The sequence below is a fragment of the Diadema antillarum genome, unplaced genomic scaffold (genome assembly GCF_040938485.1).
Source record: "Diadema antillarum isolate AM-2024a unplaced genomic scaffold, OU_Dant_1.0 scf00000018, whole genome shotgun sequence".
Classification (NCBI taxonomy): Eukaryota; Metazoa; Echinodermata; class Echinoidea; order Diadematoida; family Diadematidae; genus Diadema; species Diadema antillarum.
This window is the reverse complement of record NW_027270907.1, coordinates 194,742-214,504: the sequence shown is the minus strand read 5'-3', so window position 1 is coordinate 214,504 and position 19,763 is coordinate 194,742. Positions and strand designations below refer to the sequence as shown.

Sequence of the window (19,763 nt, the reverse complement as noted above, 5' to 3'; positions counted from 1 at the left end):
TCTTTTCCAAACTTTCTAGGAGGTGCGAGGGCAGACAAAGGGGACAAGGAAGCCAAGTCCCTCCCAGACGAATCGTCAGAAGACCCGGACTCGCTGACAACGACCGCCGGTTCCACCCCCTCGGCCACCCCGCCCACGTCGGGGGCGACCACCCCGGGTGCGTCCAATGCGGGCATGGTCAAGATCTTCCCAGGCAAGCCCAACCAGCAGGGCAAGATGGAGAGGAAGCTCAGAGACAGGGTATGTTACTAGGAAAAGTTGTCATTCATCCCCCATGACAGATAGCTTCGTGAAGATAAATCTTTTTTCTTTGCTGTTGTTTTTTACTATTAGATATGTTGTTTGGCAATCACATGTACTTACAGAAATGTTGAGTTAGATTAATAAGATACCCACTATTGGTAGCAGATTCAGATTCGTGCATCATAAATTAAACCATAACATCATTTGAAAATACATGAATACCATATAAGTACATGGGTAGAGGAATTGTGATTTTGAGCCATGCTATATTATAGTTTCCCCAGTGCATAACTTTGAAATGCCACTGAATATTCAGTACTAGGCAATGGAATGTATTTTTTTATTTAAATGCAATATAGCAGTTTCTAATTACATTGGATAAGTGCTCACATTCTATTTTTTTTTACTGCAAGTCTACAAAATGTTGCTCTTTGTTTCAGGACTCATGGAAGTCTGTGGCCAACGCCATCACCAGTGCGAGGAAATTCAAGTGGCTGAGACAACGCATGACAGGCTCCGCCTCCCAAACCGCCCTCATGACTGAAATCATTGACTTTGCCATCCACTCTGAGAATGTCAACATCGAAAAGCTGAGAAGGGCACTCTATCTACAGGTATGCATTTATATCCGCTGACAGATAGAATTGCATTTATCATTTCCTCTTGCAGGCTGCTTTTTCCATATTTGTGTTTGAACAGGAGCTGGAGCAGGGTGGGAAAGGATTTGTATCTTGGACATGAATGCGGAAAATGTTTGTATGTGTTTATGTTAGTTTAGAAGAGAAGTTTCTGAAAGACCATGCATTTCATGTGTTCTTTGCTTGTATTGAAGCTGTCTCAACTGTATTATGACTTACTTGTAATTCATGACAGTTTGTCAGGATTCTCATTCATTTGTAAGTTTCATAACTTTCTCAGAGAAGCACTTTGCGCGATAGGTCTCAAACTGTGCTGCTTGTTGGTAGCATTAAAAAAAAAAATAGTGCAGATTGGAAAGAGATGCTTGTTGGTAGCATTAAAAAAAAAAGATAGTGCAGATTGGAAAAAAAAATTAAGGAGCTTGTGTACACATTATCTCAGATATTAGGAGAGTATGGTAGAAGCAGAATTGGAAGCATATCCCATATGTGTTCATTCTCTATCCATCTATTTGTTTTCGTGTGTCTGTAAACAGTTGGAGAGAGCAGAGTGCCGGCTAGAGGGTTCAGAGGCCATGATAGCACAGCTCAAGAAGCAAGATCTCATTCCGTCGGTGCGCTATGCCATGCTGTGTGGCTGGCAGGGACTGCTAGAACCAGACAAAGACAACAGGTATGAGTCTGTACCCCCTGTCCTTCCCTTTCCCCCTCCCCCTCCCCCACCCCACCCCCACCCTCGCGTGGTGAACTATGGTGAATCTTTGAATAGCGCTGATTAGAGACCATCTGTCTACTACACCTAAGAGTGTGGTCAGTTGAGACAATAAGTGCTGAGTTGTAAAGTTTGCTTATGTTGAGCTGTATCATGCTCGTTGTGCTCACATACATTTAGGAGACGTGGTTACCCTTGCTTTGTACAGTAAAAATGTAAGAGTCTAAAAAGTGTGGTAATGTAACCTGTAACTTGCTTTTTGGATGAAAGATGGTATGCTCGGAAAATTGGTTCTTAAAGGGACTGTTTGCTAGTGTTAGTTGACCAAGAGGACATTCTTAGGTGGAGGGAGCTTTCTAAAGACATTACTTGAGGAATAAAGCGCAATTATCTTTTTCCTGTCCCCAGATGTTTTCTACCAGTCACAAATTTAACACGTGGCAACCCACGTGCTTCTCTGGCCAACAGTCCTGAAAGAACAAGACAATTGATATAACATGATAACAAGATAATCACTTTGAGATAATTTCCTTCATGATTTCCTCTCAGTGCTTCATGGAACTGCCTGAGCAACGTGAACCTGATCCCACCGTACGACCGCATCGTGCTGCAGACCTCCTTCGCCAAGCTCAGCCGCTGGGCCATCGACGCCCTGCGCAACCACATCCTGCAGACAGAGGAGGCCCTCAACGATGGCCAGAGATCGGACACGGCCATCGCCACCGCCTCCGCAGCGGCCGCGGTGGTAGGCACGCCCTCAGGCAGCGAGGACGAGCGGCCGACCCTGGGCACACTCCCCCAGGCCAGGTTCATCCTGGCCATGCTTGGGCTGCTAACGGCCGAGCAGCCTGCCAGTGGCATCAGCCTGCTGCTCAACTCGGGGGTGCTAGCCTTGCTCCAGACTCTTCTGAGACTAGCAGGTGAGAGACAGACACTTCATCTGTTCTTTGACATATTGAAATCATTTTTACATTGTGTTTACAGATGGGTTTTTTCTCGCATATTTTTTTCATTTTTGCCTCATATATTGTACAGTGTTTTCATTTGCAAGTAAGAAATGAAATATAAAAAAAACAAAATTGGAAGCATTTTACAGAATATCGGCAATGTCAAATTCTTATCTAAAGCAGACTTATCCGTCAAGGATGGAATCAATGTGATTGAATTAAGTGTTCATTTCATTTGAATGAAAAATAGGCATGAACATTTCTATTTCCTCAGCTGTGTTGAATCGTAAGGTACAGTGTACGCAGAAACTAAATATTGTATACATCTTGCTTGCTGGCACATGCGTATAGCTTATGTAACAGCCCATTATATGATGCAATGGTAGCCAATTGCTTTCATTGTTAGATCTTGTGATCATGTGGCATAAATCTACTTAATATTTTCAAGCATTGTTTGAAGATAGTTGACTTGACTATGTTAACATTTAAATCATATTTGTAACCATGTCACGCATTACAAATTATGTAATTGATACTGCCAGGGAATTACAAACAATTGCAAATTGTTCAGATATTCCTTCTCATTTTTGTTCTGAAAGGTCCCAAAGAAGATCACTTGGATCGAGAGGAGAGCCCTATACCCAGCACTGTGTTTGAGGAGACAAGGAGTAGGCCCCAACCCGCTCCTGTTCCCACCAGCGGACCAGAGCTAGCTGCCCTCATGAAGATCGGAACGAGGGTGGTGAGAGGACAGGACTGGAAGTGGGGAGACCAGGTATGGAGGAAGATGATCATTTGCATAGTATGTTGTTGATAGTGAGAATGAGAGTTCTGGTGATGCTGGGGATGATGATGATGATGATAATGATGATGGTGGTGGTGATGGAGCGAGAACTGCTGATGATGAAGTTGTTGATGATAGTAGTGAAAATGATGATGATGATGGTGATGGCGATGGTGATGATGATGATGGAGATGGTGTTGATTGTAGAGATGATGATGATGATGATGATGATGATGATGATGATGATGATGATGATGAGGAGGAGGAGGATGAGGAGGATGAGGAGGATGATGGTGATAATGGTGATGATGATTGTAAGACAGACATTGATGATTATGGTAGTGTTAGTGAAAGAGATAATGGTGAGATCACGATATAGTTAGTTATTGTGTCCAGAAGATGATATGATTGTAACTATGGTGGTGTCTATGAGACAGGTGATGACATCTGTAGTGATGATGTAAATGAATATGATTTTAATGCCTGTGGTGAGAATTGGCGATTACTGTTTTGGAAGAAATTATAAAGATCGTAATACAGATGATTGTAGTATCCTTGAGAATAATGGTGGTGATACAGGGTCTAGGGCAATTACCCCCCTGGGCAATTACCCCGGACCCTTCCCCTGGCCCTATTCCTAATCCTAATCCTGAACCTTATCCTAACCCTAACCCAAACTCCTAACCCTAAACCTAACCCATAACCCTTATCTTTACTCTAACCTTACCACTAACCAGTATTTAGCTGGGGGTAATTACCTTCTGGGGGTAATTGCCTGGATACGGGTGATACAGTATATTAGAGAAGCAGTGAAAAGAAATAGTAATAGTATGTAGTGTTGATAATGACAGATTAAAGAACAGTTTATGTTGTTAAGGCATAGTTTATTGTATGGCAGTTGTTTTGCATCACATGAAACTCACTGGATGCAAGAAGTACTCAGTATGGAGTTAATTTTCAGTGGAGGAAATGTTGCTAATACCAAGTCATGTAGCAGTAAACAACCAGATGAAAATACCCGAATATATTACTCATATTCACCTGTTCATATTTCAATCCACAGGACGGTCCTCCACCCAGCGAGGGCAGGGTGATCGGAGAGCTGGGAGAGGACGGATGGATCCGAGTCCAGTGGGACACGGGCAGCACAAACTCCTACCGCATGGGCAAGGAGGGCAAGTATGACCTGAAGCTGGCGGGACCACCACCAATGGTGGAGCTTACTGAGGATGAGAAGGACTGCATCATAGACCCTGGTGAGTGATGGGAGACTGAAGTTACCGAGAGAAAAAGTAACTCTAAATAGATGGTAGCTTGAAGTATCCATAGTTTTTCCTTCTCTTTTTTTTTTTTTTTTCCTTGACCCTGGTGAGTGATGGGAGACTGAAGTTACTGACAGAAAAACTAACTGTAATTAATGGTAGCTATAAGTATCCATAGTTTTTCTTCCCTTTTTTTTTGGGGGGGGGGGGGTTACCCTGGTGAGGGATATGAGACTGAAGTTAGCGGGGGGGGGGGAATAATTGACTCATTGGTGGTAGCTTTAGATATCAATATTTGTTCTTTCTCCCACTTTTTTTTAAAGTAAGTATTTGTGTCAAAGTGGTTCATGATGGTACACTTTTCTTGTATATTCAATTCACTTTATATATGACGTACTGAGTAGTCCCTGAATTTGCAAAGAATGCTACTGTAGAAGGGACATCTGTTAAGATAAGCATTGAAATCAACCTTTTGTCAAAGACAAATTTCCCAGTGCTATTAGAGACCAGGATGATTGCTATTTTTTTTTTATGTACATTTGTATGTGTGAAAAGGAGAAAGGGTTCACTGGATTGTCCATTTTTCTACATTTGCAACCAAAAATTCTGCCAATAAATTTGAACTATGAATTTTGAGAAATCGGATTGCGCCAAAAAAAAAAAAAAAATGAGGCATCTTATTCTATCTGCTTGTTCATACCAATATTCTGTCTTTTCTCTTGGTCAATGTCCTTACCGCCTGCAGCTGAGAGCAAGCGTCTGGTTGAGTGCACGCTCCCCACGGACCTGATCCGACACTGCTGCATCTGCCTGCTGCGCCTCCTGTCCCTCAGCTGCGGCGTCCACGCGGACAACGTCCAGCGGGATGCCACCAGGATGCTCTGCGGTCAGCTGCACTCACTGGTCAGTGTCGGCACGACTGCCGCCACTCCCACCAACGGTGAGTGCTGTGTGAGGGACATACAATGTACATGTATATGCAGAAGTGACCAATAGGATCTTTATACATACATTTTTTTTTTACAATAGTTTGTTTTTGTTTTGTTTTTACATCCAAAATATGAAGATATTTGATTTAGCATGCATGATATTTGCAATTATCAATTTTGTTTCTTCTAACCAAAAGCCATGATTTTCATTGCATCAGTGTGTCTTGATGTGCAGAGTTTGGCAGCCCTGTAAAGTGGGTGATTCTGTGAGCTGGTATTTGAATCCATCACATAAGATATGAAAGATTCAAACTTTGCATGTCTCTCTAGGTATGTTTCGAAAATCACCATCATCATAAAAGATAAAGCAGGTGATGTGGTTATTGTAATGTAATTTTCATCAAATTTTCATCAAATTTATCCACTCCAATTCAGTTAAGATCTGTGTTTAAGGAGGATATGATGTAGGGCTGTTTTGCAAGTTTGTGACGCCACAAAAAAATGAAAATTTTGCGTATTGCAAAATTGCTGAGATAACATTACCAGGAGATGTGTGTTATTGATTGTTAATGATTGTGGCCTAAAAGTGATGCCCGTCAATAATTCTTTGAGTGGCATCCCAAACTTGGTTCGACGTCCTTTCCTCCTTCCTTTGCTCACTGCCTCCCTACAACCTCCTCCTCTTCCAGGGTTCCCACAGTCATGGAAAATCCTGGAAAATCCTGGAAAAAATTGCGGTCATGGAAAGTCACGGAAAAGTCAGGGAATTTGGAAAATTTGTGAAAAGTCATGGAAAAGTCATGGAATTGCATTTACCTCTTGGCTATGGCAGCTTTCCAGTTTGTCGTGTCTCGCAACTCTCATACTCTGTGATCATACTCTGCTATTATAATTGGTGTTCATGATTTCCATTTTCCCCAGTTTTGTGACATCCCAAATTCTACATAACTCCCGGGACATATACTGATGATAGATGTACAACTGTACATGTCATGAGTAAGATAGTGGGTGGAACGGATGGCTGTGAGGGGAGGTGGAGGCCATCATAACGTGTCTGATTTTGGAAACCGTGCCAGAAAGGAAGTCATGGAAAGCAGCAATTTAGTCAAGGAAAAGTCATGGAAAAGTCATGGAATTCTGTTTTCAAATTTCTGTGGCAACCCTGTCTTCTTCCTTTCTTCCTCCACCAGGTGAGCAGCCCCTGGCCAGCATCCTGGCCCACCAGCAGTACCAGGAGTGGTCCAGTCTAGGCTTCATCCGCAGCATCGCTTCTTGCTCTGGCCTCTCCCTGGCCCTCAGCACCCCGACCTGGGTGGACCTACTCCTCAGCCTCATCAAGGCCGACCAGGTCCAGCCCCTCAACGTCACCACCCAGGTACTCTCCTCTCTCTCTCTCTCTCAGAAACTTGCATTCTAATTTTAAGCGACAGATGTCTCTGGAAGTGGTCAAATACCCTGTATACAACTGAAGAGTTTGATTGCAAAATGAGTTAACCCCGTTCGTGTTAATTTGAGATATTTGCGATTTATGCTGCTGAAAAACAGAGAAAATGATAAGAAAATATATTTTCAGTCATAACTTTGAATATTCCGCATTATGTAAACAAGTGTTGCTCACTGGAAAGGTTTCATTTTGCCCTATCTGATGACGAGCTTACTTGAAAATGTTTTAAAATGGTGCTTAACCCTTTTTGTAACAAACTCTTAAATTTATTGTCATACTTACCGTGCTGCCACTGACAGTCGGTGTTCATCGTGTGAATAATCTCTTTTTAGGTTTTTTAGGTTAGAGTTTTTAGGTTGCTTGTGCTCATCCGGGCATACCAGGTACCCCTTCATCATGTCCACCCTTTGGGAATCGTTGTGTCAGTCTGTCAAATACTGTATACGCCATATATTTAGCGCGTCTAATTTTTCGAAAGCTTTCCCGACAGTTTCACGACTGGTTCAATTCACGTTTGTGGAGTAAAGTACTGAATTGAGAAATGTATGCGTACACGTCACACTCATGCTGGAATCAGAGTTAATATTTTCGCGCGTGTTTGAATTTGGGAAACGCACCTGACTCACAAAATTTGCCAAAATAGAAATTATTAGTCACGAAATATTTGGTGTATCCAGTAAAGTAATCTAGGGCAGTAAGAGTCCAATAGATTAAAGCACATGACTTACGTTCCATGGAGACATATAATTGTGTTGGGCATCTCTATTCCTACTTCTGTACTTGTTATATTGCTTACCTACCATAAATGCGGTGTGTCGTTCCCTTTTATACGTCCTGCAGATCTTGGCCCTGCGCCTCCTGCAGACGGTGCTCCCGTCCTGGTCGGAGACAGAGGCCCAGGACCGGACGGAGCTTCTCGTCTCGCGGCTCTTCTCCGTCCTGGGCTCCTGCATGCTGACCTGCTGCTCGGACACCCCGTCTCCCATCTACGGTAAGAGGGGATCGTTTGTGGTGGATGTGGTGTGCTTGTCACATACTTTTCTTCTGCAGATGTGGTGTAGCAGACCCATCTTTAAAGGGAAAGTCCATCCCAATATTATTTAGCTTTGTATGAAAACAGAAAAATCAGAGAGAATGAGAATTGGGGAAAAATAGGACACAAATATAAAGTTTGTTAAAGTTTAGAGAATAAGTCAAATTGGCCACTCTGTGTAATGTAGGAGTTGAGTGTCTCTTCGTTTAATTTGTGCACCAAAAGTCACCAATTGTCAGACCAGTTCTTGGCATGTAAGAAGAGTAATATATTTTTGCATGTCCTCCTCAGCGGATAAGTCAATGCCTAAATATTAGTGACATTTTGTGTACAAAGCAAATGGAGAGCTGCTTAACACCCGCAACCTCTACACCTACGTACTTAGGTGCAAAGGGTTGGAGAGTAAAAGATGAAATGTTAACATTTTGCTGGTTCCCTTTCATGCAGAGTTTGGCAAGAAGCAAAAGCAGGGCAACAAGGCCAAGGTTTCCCTCACGGCTCCCTTCGCCAGCACAGTGGCCGATGAACTGGTGCTCCTCCTCAGACGCCTCCACATCCTCCCCACCTGGAACCGCTACATCAACGCCTACATCAACAGCAGGCTCTGCAAAGTGGTCGCCATGGTGACGGATGTTGCTGCCCCACAGGTGACGGTTGTTCATCGTGCCAAAGAGGCGACAGATTGCACCCCGATGTTTCTGTTTCATATCATTTTCTTTTATTCAAAGTATAGCTTTTGTACCTTCTTTTTTTTCCCCCTCATCAACGTGAATCTCAGCGCTATGGTCATTTGTAAGAGAACAGATTTAACCCTGGCTTTCAAAACTCCCTCCTCAAAATGCCTTTTACATTGTGTGCGAACATGTTGTCGACAATAGAGAGAGAGTTGGCGATAGTGAGATGCTGGAGCAGTGTGCCTGCATGCCGATTTCATTAATTTATAGGGCCGATAGCTCTTTGTTATATCAAGAGAATTATACAGTGATGCACCTATGTGCTTATGCATTAATAGTCTTGAGATCCTTGATAGGGATAGTTCCTGATCGCAAGGAAATGTAAAAGTCAATGTTCTAGTCATAATTACAAATGTACTTTGGTGGCGCTTGATTTATCTCTGTTTTTCATTCAATAGTATGTTAATGTTGCTGTCTTTTCACAGCCCGGTGAGCAGGAGAGCTATCGCCTGAAACAGGGAGAGGTCCTCGCGGTCCTGGCCATGATCGGTGGCGTGGATGAACGTCCGAGGCTTGGCGGTCAAGTGAGGCATGAGGAGTATGGCATGGGCACGCTGGTCAACATGGCAGCCAACGGAAGGCTGACCGTCCAGTTCGAGGGTCAGCGGGTCTGGCGTGTGTGTCGCCTGTCGACACTCTCCCCAGTAAGTCAGGGAATTGTTACAGCTCGTGTGAGTGTATTCGAGTGTGTGTTTGTGTGCATTCATGAGTGCTTACCAGTATCAGTGCTTGAGGCACTCTTATGGTCTTGCTGGAGCTGTAATTGTAGTTTTGTCAGTAACAAGTTTCTTGTCTGATTGTTTTGAATGAACATTCGGTTGCTGTGTTTTGGCCACATCGTGTTTGTACTCTGGTTTATGGTGCATTAGGGACATTAATATAGTTCCTGCCAGTTTGATTTCAGTGATGTTGAAAAAGTTCTGCACTGATTCACAACATGTCTGATTGATCATTGGTAAGCTGACCGAGTTGGTAAGAGACAAACCACTCTATCCTCATGGGCTGGTCCTACGGAGTGGGATTTAAAGATGTTGGTCACTTGCTTTTAAGCATTCAACAATTCCTAAGCGGTCACATGAAACAAAATCAATTCAAATCAAATTAATTTAAATCATGCAAAACAGTGATAGTAATGATAGCAACAATAACAATAATGATGATAATGATGAGAATAATAACGATAATAATTTGTATCTATATAGTACATGATAATCTAGAAGATTCTGTGTGGTGTCAAGAGGTAACTAGCTACCTGAAGAATCTCACGATGCACAAAACATGCATTTGTAACTACATAAACAAACAGACAAACGAACTGCGAATTGTCTTGCAGGTGGTGACCACACCCTTCAGCGTGGAGAAGCTCATCCTGACGCCCACCGTGCTCAACATGTGGAGCCAACTCATCAGCCTGGCTGCGGCTGGCTTCCGCATCCACCGAGGGGGCTCCATCAGCAGGGACAACAGTGGCAGCACTCTCAGCTCAGTGGAGCATGGTTAGTGTTTTTAGTGATTAATAGCAAATGTTTGCGCTCTTTAATCTGAGCGAGCATTTGCATACTTAGCAAGAGATGGCTGGCCATGCATCCGTAAAGTTTTCATGCATCTAGTGATTCCTGTTACACACTTTGCATCTATATCAAGCCAAACAGAATTGCGTTCAGTAAACTTTGCCAAGCACCTCCAGTGATTGTCGGAAAATTGTAAAAACAATGGATTTCCAGCAAAAAAAAAAATTTCCTGTTCTATAAATAAAATGATGTACATGTCTTTTCGTGCATCAGGAGGAATAGTGTGCATGCATTAACTCTTAAATCTGGTCTAAAGCCACAAGGCGCAGCGGAGTGGGTTAAACTATTCAATAGTTAACCTCATGCACACAATTTCTTCTGATGCACTCAGACCGGTGCATCATTCATATAATAACACATCGTCCCCCTCTGCATTAATTAATGTGTATCTTCTTTTTTTCCCCGATGTTTATCATCAACATTTCCATTTGACCCGTGTCTCTCTGCAGAGGGCATTGACCTCCAGCTCCTCCGCAAGCAGCAGATGCGGCTGGGACTGATGCAGGCCGCCCGCAAGGTCTTCAGTCGCCAGGACAACCTCCGTCAGCTGCTGTCCCTCACCACTGCCGCGTGGGACATGTCCTCCCCCTCCTCCTCTTCCTCGAGCGGTGGCTCCGGTGGGGCGTCCTCGTCGGAGGAGGGCAGCAGCCCCGAGGAGATGGGGACCATGGAGCGCTTCACCCTGCTCCAGCAGCTGATGTGCGCTGCTACACAGCCCTCGCCCGTCAAGGCTCTCTTCGTCCGGCAAGAGCTGGAGGTGAGGAAAGACTGGTTTCAGTCGTTGGTGTCAGCCCTGTCACTCTGCCTGTCTCCAAATCAGAGAATAAGAGAAGAGAGTGTGGTTACGCGGATGTGTTGTGTATTGGTTAAGAAATTATGATGTATTGTGATGAGGATTCCATTATGTGCGAAAATCTAGGATATCCCGGTCCACTTTGATAAGGTGACAATGTATTTCTCATATATTGCCTTCATTGCATTAGTTTTCATAAAATACTTTTGCTGAGCTTATGTTGTTAGATGCAAATCATAAGATGTAAGACATCAGTGTTCGTGGAAATTGACACATTGGAAACTTTCCTCATGTTTGCGTATTTTTGTTCATGGTTCATCATTTTAAGATGAGGTTTGTAGGATTTTCATTCCTTGCTTCAGTCTGTGTATGTACTTTTTTTTTTAATTACTTAGATAAGGAGACTGAGCAGATCTTGTTTTTGTTTCCATGATGGGCAGTGAGAGGCTATGGCAGAGCATATCATCATTTTCACTTTACAGAATGACAAACATAATGGTCATAGTAGAAATATATAAATGGTTGCCATATCTTATGTTTTGACTGCAGGCGGCCGCCTTGGCCCTCACCCAACACTTGGTGAACGAGGCCTTCTGTCCCCTGAACGGATCGGATCAGGAGCCGCCCTCGGCAAAGAGCGACTACCCGGCCCTGGCAGCCGCCGAGGCGGGAGGGCTGGGCCTGCCCAAGCCTGCCCGTCCCCACCGGGCCAAGCCCGTGGAGCAGCCGCCCTCGCCACTGGTCACCCAGATGATGGAGATGGGCTTCCCAAGGAGACATGTGGAATTTGCCATCAAGGCCATTAGTAAGTCTTGGTCTGACTGAATTCAATTTTATCTTTATTCCTCATTTTTGTTTGTTTGTCTGTTGTGTTGTTGGTTCTTTTGTTTGTTTGTTGTTGATTTTGGGGGAGGGGGAGGAGGCTTAGGAGGGGATGGAAGTGATTATGTAATTGAATATGAGTCCAGGGTGTAGAACTACCTGCAATTAAAATGAAGTGGTTGAGGGGCAGTCCTAAAACTATAAGCCTTTTCATGTTGCATAGACTTGAAAGGTGAAGTTACGTCACTTTGGTCATTAGTGTGATTCCTCTTTTGCGATGAAGATTTTGTCAAAAGGAAAGAAAAAAAGAATACTCCTGGACATTTGTTGTGAGTGAAGGGAGATGGCAGTTGCAAAACTGCTTGAGAAATAGCATGTCAATGAATTATCTTCCTTCAGGATAGAAATGTGTGTCATCGGACGTGATATATATTTGTTTTACCTTCTTTATGTCGGGTATAATGTTCCACAAATATCCTTCTAGAGCAATCTTAAAACTTGTCAAACTTTATGAAGTGTCGTGCATGTAGGAGAAAGCTTACAATTATGTTGTAGCACTTCCATAATTTCAGATTGTCAGTGGTCTTAGATGAATCTAGTATCAGAAGTATATGCCAGATGTTCAACAAATATGCTGTTCGATTTCTATCTTATTAGGGTTGAGGGTCTGACTTATTTATATCTACAACCCTTAGATTTGTTGATTTAAGTGTTTGCCTTCATACAAGCCATTGCACAACAGACTGCAGATGAAAGTGAGAGTTGAGATTTTGAAAAGTCTTTGAGGTCACATCTCCCCTGACATTCCATTTTCCCCCCCAGCAGGTGTATCAGAGGCGCTACCAGGCCCCGAGGCAGTGGTCAACTGGCTAGTGGACAATCCAAACATCCAGATACCACCTGATGCTTCCGATGTCGAGAGCGGCTCTTCCTATGACAACTGCTCCGACTCTGACCTCAATCCCGACGATGAGTTTGAGGACCTGGAAGCCGATTATGAACATGTGTGTAACTTATGAAAATCTACATATTTATCTAACAACTATTCCACCACAAAACTTCAATTGTACTTGGTATCAGAGATGATTGACTTGATAGTCAGTTTGGGACTGTGTGGTTAGATTGCACTTCAAGGATTTTGATCTCTAAAACTCTGAAGGAACAAACAAAAATAGGACTGTGAATGTTCTCTCTACTATGATGTGCTTATCATTTACGTCTGAAGATAGGCATTTTGCCTTTGACAATGCAGTAGTTAATGTACACTGTATTATTTCATTTGAGCTGTAGACATTGATCTGTTGCAGTGTTAGAGCAATCAGTGAAAGCAAATAAAGATGAAGGTGTGGATTTTTGGTGGTGATGATTTTTTAGTTATTTTCGTTGGTGCTATCTTAAACAGCTGCTCTCGCCAGAGACCACAATCTTCAAGAAGAGGAGCGACTTCCTCAGCAATGACGACTTCGCCATGTATGTCCGTGACAACATCCAAGTGGGAATGATGGTGCGATGCTGTCGAACTTACGAGGAAGTGCAGGAGGGGGACATCGGCAAAGTTGTGAAGGTGAGAGGGATAAAGGTTGACAAAGATAAAAAACCAAAGTTGTAGAAGCCTCCTGGAAAGTAGTTACTTTGTCTTTATAGAAAGTGTTCATTTAAATGATGTTACATCCATGTCACGTGTGCCTGATCTAACCAAATATTCAGTTTGTACTGCTGGGTGGTGATAATTTCTTTCAGCATGTCGTATACATCCATCCAATAAGCTCGGGAAAGAATGGGGGGAAAGGTGTTTGAGAGGAAGGAGTGTATAGTGACATTCACTGTTGTGAGATCTTGCGATTTGTATGGTGTTTGTCAAACCACAGTGATTTAAGAAAACACTTCCCTATTTAGTATTTTCTTCTTAAGAATTGTATCCGCCCAGTTTGCAAGGATGGTCCTTGCAATAAGATTTGCTCTGACCAAACCTCTGCAAACTTGATTCCCCACTTGGTACATTGCCTTCTGGAAGACAACATCCAATATGTCTTAGCTATAGAGTAACTCTTACCATGAGTTGTCTGTTCTTTCTTTCCACGGCATCGCCAGCTTGACCGAGACGGGCTCCATGACCTGAATGTTCAGGGCGACTGGCACCTGAAGGGGGGCACCTACTGGGTGCGCTACATTCACGTGGAGCTGCTGGGCTTCCAGCCCCAGTGCGCCCCGGGCTCCAACATCAAGGTCGGCGACCGAGTCAGGGTCAAGAGGTCAGTGACCTCTCCCAGGTACAAGTGGGGGTCTGTGACCCACCAGAGCATCGGTACAGTGACAGGTGAGGATTATTGGCTGCTGACCGCATAACGCCCTGGTCCTGGTCAGGGTTAGGACAAGTCAAGAATTATTAGAACTTTTTATGCTAGATGCTTCTTAGTCCCTCATCCCCATAGCAACCCCAACCCCACTCACCCAAACTACAAAAAAAAGAAAAAAAGAATGTCATGGGAGAGGACATTACGAATGAGGGAATATGGTAACATCAGTCACTGAAAAATCCAGCCTGTAATGATAAGCACCATAAGATGGTTGGGGGGAGGGGGGGGGGTGGATGAAATGGTGGCCAGATACTGTAAGAATTTAATTTTTAAGCTGTTATTTTTGTACTATGAATGTAGTTTCGAGAAGAGACTTTCCGCCTTTGAATGAAGTGGAGAGTCTTGGGATTTATGAAACATTATGCTCAGTGAAGATGTTGTAGAAGAATATACCATTAGTAATGTTGACTATCTGCAGTGATTTCATGGGATCTTGCTCTGATATTTTTTCTTTTCCCCTGCAGGCTTCAATGCCAATGGCAAAGATGTAACAGTCAACTTTCCCCAGCAGCCCCACTGGACAGGGCTTGTGTCTGAGATGGAACTGGTGCTCAGCACCCACCCGGGCATAGTGTGAGTATCTTGAGGCGAGCTCCCTCATTAGAGTATCCTCTCCTGCCATGCAGCTGGTGGCTTGGCACATCAGGGAGTTTTATTGAAGAAATCAGGAGTTAGGATGTTGTGATAAAGTTACTGGTCAGCATGCTCAAATTGTGAAATTGGGCCTGTGCTGCAGGTTGCAATACTTGCAGATTGCCATTGCAATGACTTGATTGCTATCTGATGATTGGTTGCTGTTAATGCTGCTGCCATGGTACCAGCACTCGTAATTAGTTGCTGTCAGAGTAAAGTATGCAACGAAATAGGAACCACATCAACCTGAAGCTAACCTTCACTTCTGCGTAGGCATTGCCTCTAATACTTGGGAATATTCTATGGAATTAATGTTTAAATGTATGAGGTGAAAGGGATATTTTTGTGCTCCGGTATGCAGTCGGTGCAGGCAGGATCTACTACCAGAGAATTGAAGTAAGCCCTTTTTTTCCCAATCTTACTTTAAAGATAAGGTGCTTCAATCAGACACAGCTCCCTCAGATATCTTGTTCACATTTATTGATAGTTTGGCCATCTTCTCGGTTACAGGTGCAATGGATGTAACCAGAGCCCCATCGTGGGCCTGCGGTTCAAGTGCAAGACCTGTGGAGAGTTCAACTTCTGCGAGAGCTGCTTCCGAGCCAAGCGCAACCACCGGCACACCTTCATGAGGATATCTGAACCAGGTCAGCCACGGCAAACCTTCTTATCCCCAGCAGTTTATTTCTTGATCATTGTCTCCAGATAAAACATGGAATAATTCTTTGGGATTTGAAGATTAAAGTTTGGTTATGAACCAAACTACTGTAATTCAGTATCTTCTGTTCAGTACCAATTTGATTTTGCTTCCTCATGACTATATTAAGTGCTGTCTTTCATATGCAACGTTGCGAAGTCAGTATTTAGTATCAATTTTATTCACCAAATTTAATTTGACAAACATTTTTTCCCACTGTGGTAGGTGCCTCGCCGGTCAACGTCGGCCGACCCGGCAGGAGTCGCAGCAAGAGGGCGCCCCCTGCAGGCTCACTCATTGAGGAGTGGTCCCGATGCGTCAAGAACCTGAACGTGTCGTCGAAGGAGGGTCAAATGTCGCGGCTGATTGACGGCAATCCCAACACATATTGGCAGTCATCTGGATCCCAGGGAAAGGTAAGGACTTTGGTTTGATCGTTGCTGACATTACTGTCCTAGAAGACACTGGCCTTAAGAACGGCAGTAGATAGTTTGAGCTTCCAAAGACTCGAAAGCTGCTACAGTCCAGCCAGAGCACTGTGTAGCATAGTCTCTAATGGAATCCCAATAGTATCACTGCTCATTTGTTTTTGTTTCGTGCCATCTTATAGGAGATTTGTTTGGTCATTTATTTCTACTTGCAAAAAAAAAAATAGATATAGTAGTGCACTGTAGTTTCATAATATATAAGTTCTTCTGCTAGTTTAAGAGCTGTAGTTATAGATAGAAACAAAGATGCATTTTTTGTCAGCTTTTATGTGTGTACCACTCTTATCGCCCAGCACTGGATCTAAATGGAGATTTGCTGTTTTCAAGTCTGATAAAGCTCTAATTATTTTACCATCTTATCGGACTTTTTGTGTGTGTGTATTTTGTATTTAAATAAAATGAATAGATAACGTAAGACGCTGTGCAAGGGATTGAATTGTGTGGTGTACTAGATTACCTGTTGGGTTCCAATACTCCAGCATACATGATTATAATTGCTGAGAAAGAGAAATGTATCTGCTATTGATACAACCATTTTCTGCACTCTCCCCGATAATCCTCAGCACTGGATCCGACTGGAGATGCACGCCGACGTCCTGCTGCACCGGCTGCGGATGATGGTGGACCCCAATGACAGCTCCTACCAGCCATCCCTCATTGTGGTGTCCGGCGGGGACACCATCTCGGGCGTCCGGGAGCTGAAGACCATCCGGGTCAGCCCCTCGGAGTCCATGGTCACTCTCCTGCAGGACTGCACTGAGGTCAGCTTGACCGCTATGGGTGTCGTGGGCAGTGGTGGTTGGGGAAGGGGATGGAGGGAGGATGGGGGGGGGGGGGGAGAAGAGGAGGAGAGAGAGGAAGGAAGGAGAAGAGAAGGGAGATTAATATTGTATGGAGAAATGTTCATGTAATCTTATGCAAAATCTGATGAGAGCATTGCATTTTTTCTCTTTGTCTGTGAATTTGTGCATTGTTATAGAGGGTGATGCAGAAAAATGGTAGTTTGATTATAGGAGAGTCACTAATTCATTCCTTTCTTGTGCAATGGTAGTTCTCCTTTTGAGTGGGACATCATTAGGAATGTTATAACGATACATTTCTGTACATTTCTGGGTGTGAATTACATTGTGCATCACTTTCAATTTGTGTGAAAGGGTTATTGTTGGGAAATGTGTTTTAACTGAATGCTTCTGTAGACATCTGTAATGTAATATCTGTTCCTAGCAAGATTCATCCAAGTGTGAGTTACTGAAAATTTGATACAGTAATACAAGCTTTTTTTGTTGTTTTTTTCATTGTCAACATGTCATGATTCACCCAGATGGCCTTTGCCTTGTGTGAAGTACAAGTAGTTTGTAGTCGCGGTCACTAACTGGAAAACTCTCAATTTTCTCCTGTATGATTATGCAGTTTCATCGGTTCCTGGAAATCGCCATCAAGCAGTGCAAGAGCAGCGGCATCGACTGCAAGGTGCACGGCCTCTCCATCGTTGGGAGGTCCCGCCCAGACGAGGACGACCTCGCCTCGACCTTTGCCTTCATGTCGTCCGACAATGAGGATGACCAGGGCACAAGCATGATCTCCAGGCTGTCATCGCGGCAGCGGGGGAGCAGTGACCACGCTAGCAGTCGTGAGATCCAGACCAAGGTGTACGTCTGGGGTCTAAACGACAAGGACCAGCTGGGCGGACCAAGGGGGTCAAAGGTCAGAGAAGAGGCTCTGCTTTGTCATATCCTTAATTTGCATGTCCATGTGCACATCAGGGAACACACATTTGAAGACTCAATGGGCAATTCCCCCAAGATGGTGGATTTTCAATTATACTGTGAACATCGACGTGTTTGTTTTTTACATTTTGCACCAAAAGTTGGTAATGCTTCATTTTAGTCAAGTTCACAAGAAGTATTTACATATGATCTCCTGGAATTCACAGAAATGGTGATCATGGGTGTGGGTGTGTCACAAGGAGAAAGCAAGAGTAGACCAAAATCTGAATGTGATATGGGATGCATATTGAGTGTGGAATAAAGCTCTGTGTATGCTGTTCACTGAATTATAATTTTTTTTTAATAGTGTATGGCTATGGTTATAGCTGCTTTGGTATTTGGTGAATTGTCATTCTGTGATGATTTCTTGTGATGTTTTCCTGGTATGATTTGCCTGCTTACCAATGAGAGTACTGGTATGGTAAATTTTTTTTATATCACTCTTCTTCCCATCAGATCAAGACTCCAGTTCTGAACGAGTTCCTGTCCGGTCTAAAAGTAGTTCACTGTGCTGGCGGGTCTAAGAGTCTCTTTGTTGGTGAGTTGGGCTAAATCCAGTCTTCTTGTCCTACTCTGATTTTGCTCGTTCGTTTTCATTTTTCTGCTGAAGGATGCCATTTTCCAAGCAATTCGATTCACAGATTAAAGAGGAAAGTGGCAAGGAAATGAAAGTATCTGCAACTACAAAACTGTGCATGACTGTTAGGAAATGATAATTTAACCCTAAAAAGACTGGGCTATTTTGGTAGCTCGAAAGACTGGGGGGGGGGGGGGGGGGGGGGGGGGCCTAAAGGGCCCCCCCTTAAGATCTCGGCCGTGGATCGCGCGATCGCTGCGGAAATTTGCACAATGGTAGTGTGCGATGTAATCTACAAGATCGTGTATTTAAATTTTCCAAAATAGTCTTCTTTTATTTTATTTTGATTAATTATGCTAATTTATGCGAGAAATCAGACTTTTTTGTCTACATCAGTAAATAAAGCTCCAAAAGTGCTCATTTTTGGTCTAGATATTCTTTGTAGCATTCTTAGCAAATGTACTTGAAAAAAAATTCGGTATCAAAATTAATTTCTTATTTATTTAAATGTTTTATGAATTTCTTATGTGTTTCTTTGTTTTTTCGACCTTTTGTTTTTGTTGTTTTTTTCAGCAAAATTTGTGGCAGACCCTTTTTGAAGCATAATACTACTAAAACAAATTGATTTTAGCCATTGAGAGTAAAAATAAGCATATCTATATGAACCATGTGATAAAACTCAATTTGTATTGACTTTGTACACAAAATCACATTTTTGAGCCATTTTCGGTCTCACGTGCATGTACAAAAAGTTATGTAACTTCAGAACCGTACCCCTGGGCGTCACAAATTTGGTGTCAAAATGTGCGGGAAACTCGAAAGAAAAAAGTCGTAGAGCATCGCGGCGAGAGCATTGCGCGTTGCTGAGTAATCGCGCGAAATGTCGAGGGGGGCCTTTTAAGACCCCCCCCCAGTCTTTTTAGGGTTAATATTGCTACGGATGAGTGTAAACCATATCATTATTGCTACGTGTTTCATTCATGGATTATTATTTTAATAGCTTTTCCTTGGACACAAGTTTCCAAGGGTTTAGATGTCATCAAATGATGGGTTTTACTCTTTTTGAGCCATGTGATGCTCATTGATTTTGTTGTTGATTTGCATTTTGCAGAGATAATTTGCTTGATTTTCACAAGGTAACACTGTTGGGGAAATGTTTAGTTTCTGCTTATCAAACAGTGACAGCTGAAGGGAAGGTGTACGCCTGTGGAGAGGGAACGAATGGCAGGCTAGGTCTGGGGTCATCCCAGAACGTGGACACGCCGCGGCAAATCACCAGCCTCTCGCAGTTTGTGGTGAAGAAGGTGGCTGTGCACTCAGGTAAAGTCTGCCT

General features: G+C 43.3%; 1 protein-coding gene across 1 annotated transcript in view; it reads left to right on the top strand.

Annotated features, from left to right (window-relative positions):
• The window catches only part of LOC139728088 (E3 ubiquitin-protein ligase HERC2-like), a 99,405-nt gene that overhangs the window by 50,968 nt on the left and 28,674 nt on the right, over positions 1-19,763 (top strand). The window contains exons 25-48 of the mRNA XM_071639054.1: positions 20-240; positions 684-857; positions 1,418-1,554; positions 2,143-2,513; positions 3,140-3,315; positions 4,388-4,580; positions 5,332-5,526; positions 6,706-6,890; positions 7,800-7,950; positions 8,440-8,639; positions 9,152-9,370; positions 10,060-10,222; positions 10,747-11,054; positions 11,640-11,895; positions 12,735-12,916; positions 13,315-13,476; positions 14,004-14,229; positions 14,734-14,842; positions 15,413-15,549; positions 15,825-16,027; positions 16,651-16,848; positions 17,498-17,791; positions 18,310-18,391; positions 19,610-19,750. Coding sequence (XP_071495155.1) covers positions 20-240; positions 684-857; positions 1,418-1,554; positions 2,143-2,513; positions 3,140-3,315; positions 4,388-4,580; positions 5,332-5,526; positions 6,706-6,890; positions 7,800-7,950; positions 8,440-8,639; positions 9,152-9,370; positions 10,060-10,222; positions 10,747-11,054; positions 11,640-11,895; positions 12,735-12,916; positions 13,315-13,476; positions 14,004-14,229; positions 14,734-14,842; positions 15,413-15,549; positions 15,825-16,027; positions 16,651-16,848; positions 17,498-17,791; positions 18,310-18,391; positions 19,610-19,750 — 4,683 coding nt within the window. The remainder of the gene's footprint in view (positions 1-19; positions 241-683; positions 858-1,417; positions 1,555-2,142; positions 2,514-3,139; positions 3,316-4,387; positions 4,581-5,331; positions 5,527-6,705; positions 6,891-7,799; positions 7,951-8,439; positions 8,640-9,151; positions 9,371-10,059; positions 10,223-10,746; positions 11,055-11,639; positions 11,896-12,734; positions 12,917-13,314; positions 13,477-14,003; positions 14,230-14,733; positions 14,843-15,412; positions 15,550-15,824; positions 16,028-16,650; positions 16,849-17,497; positions 17,792-18,309; positions 18,392-19,609; positions 19,751-19,763) is intronic.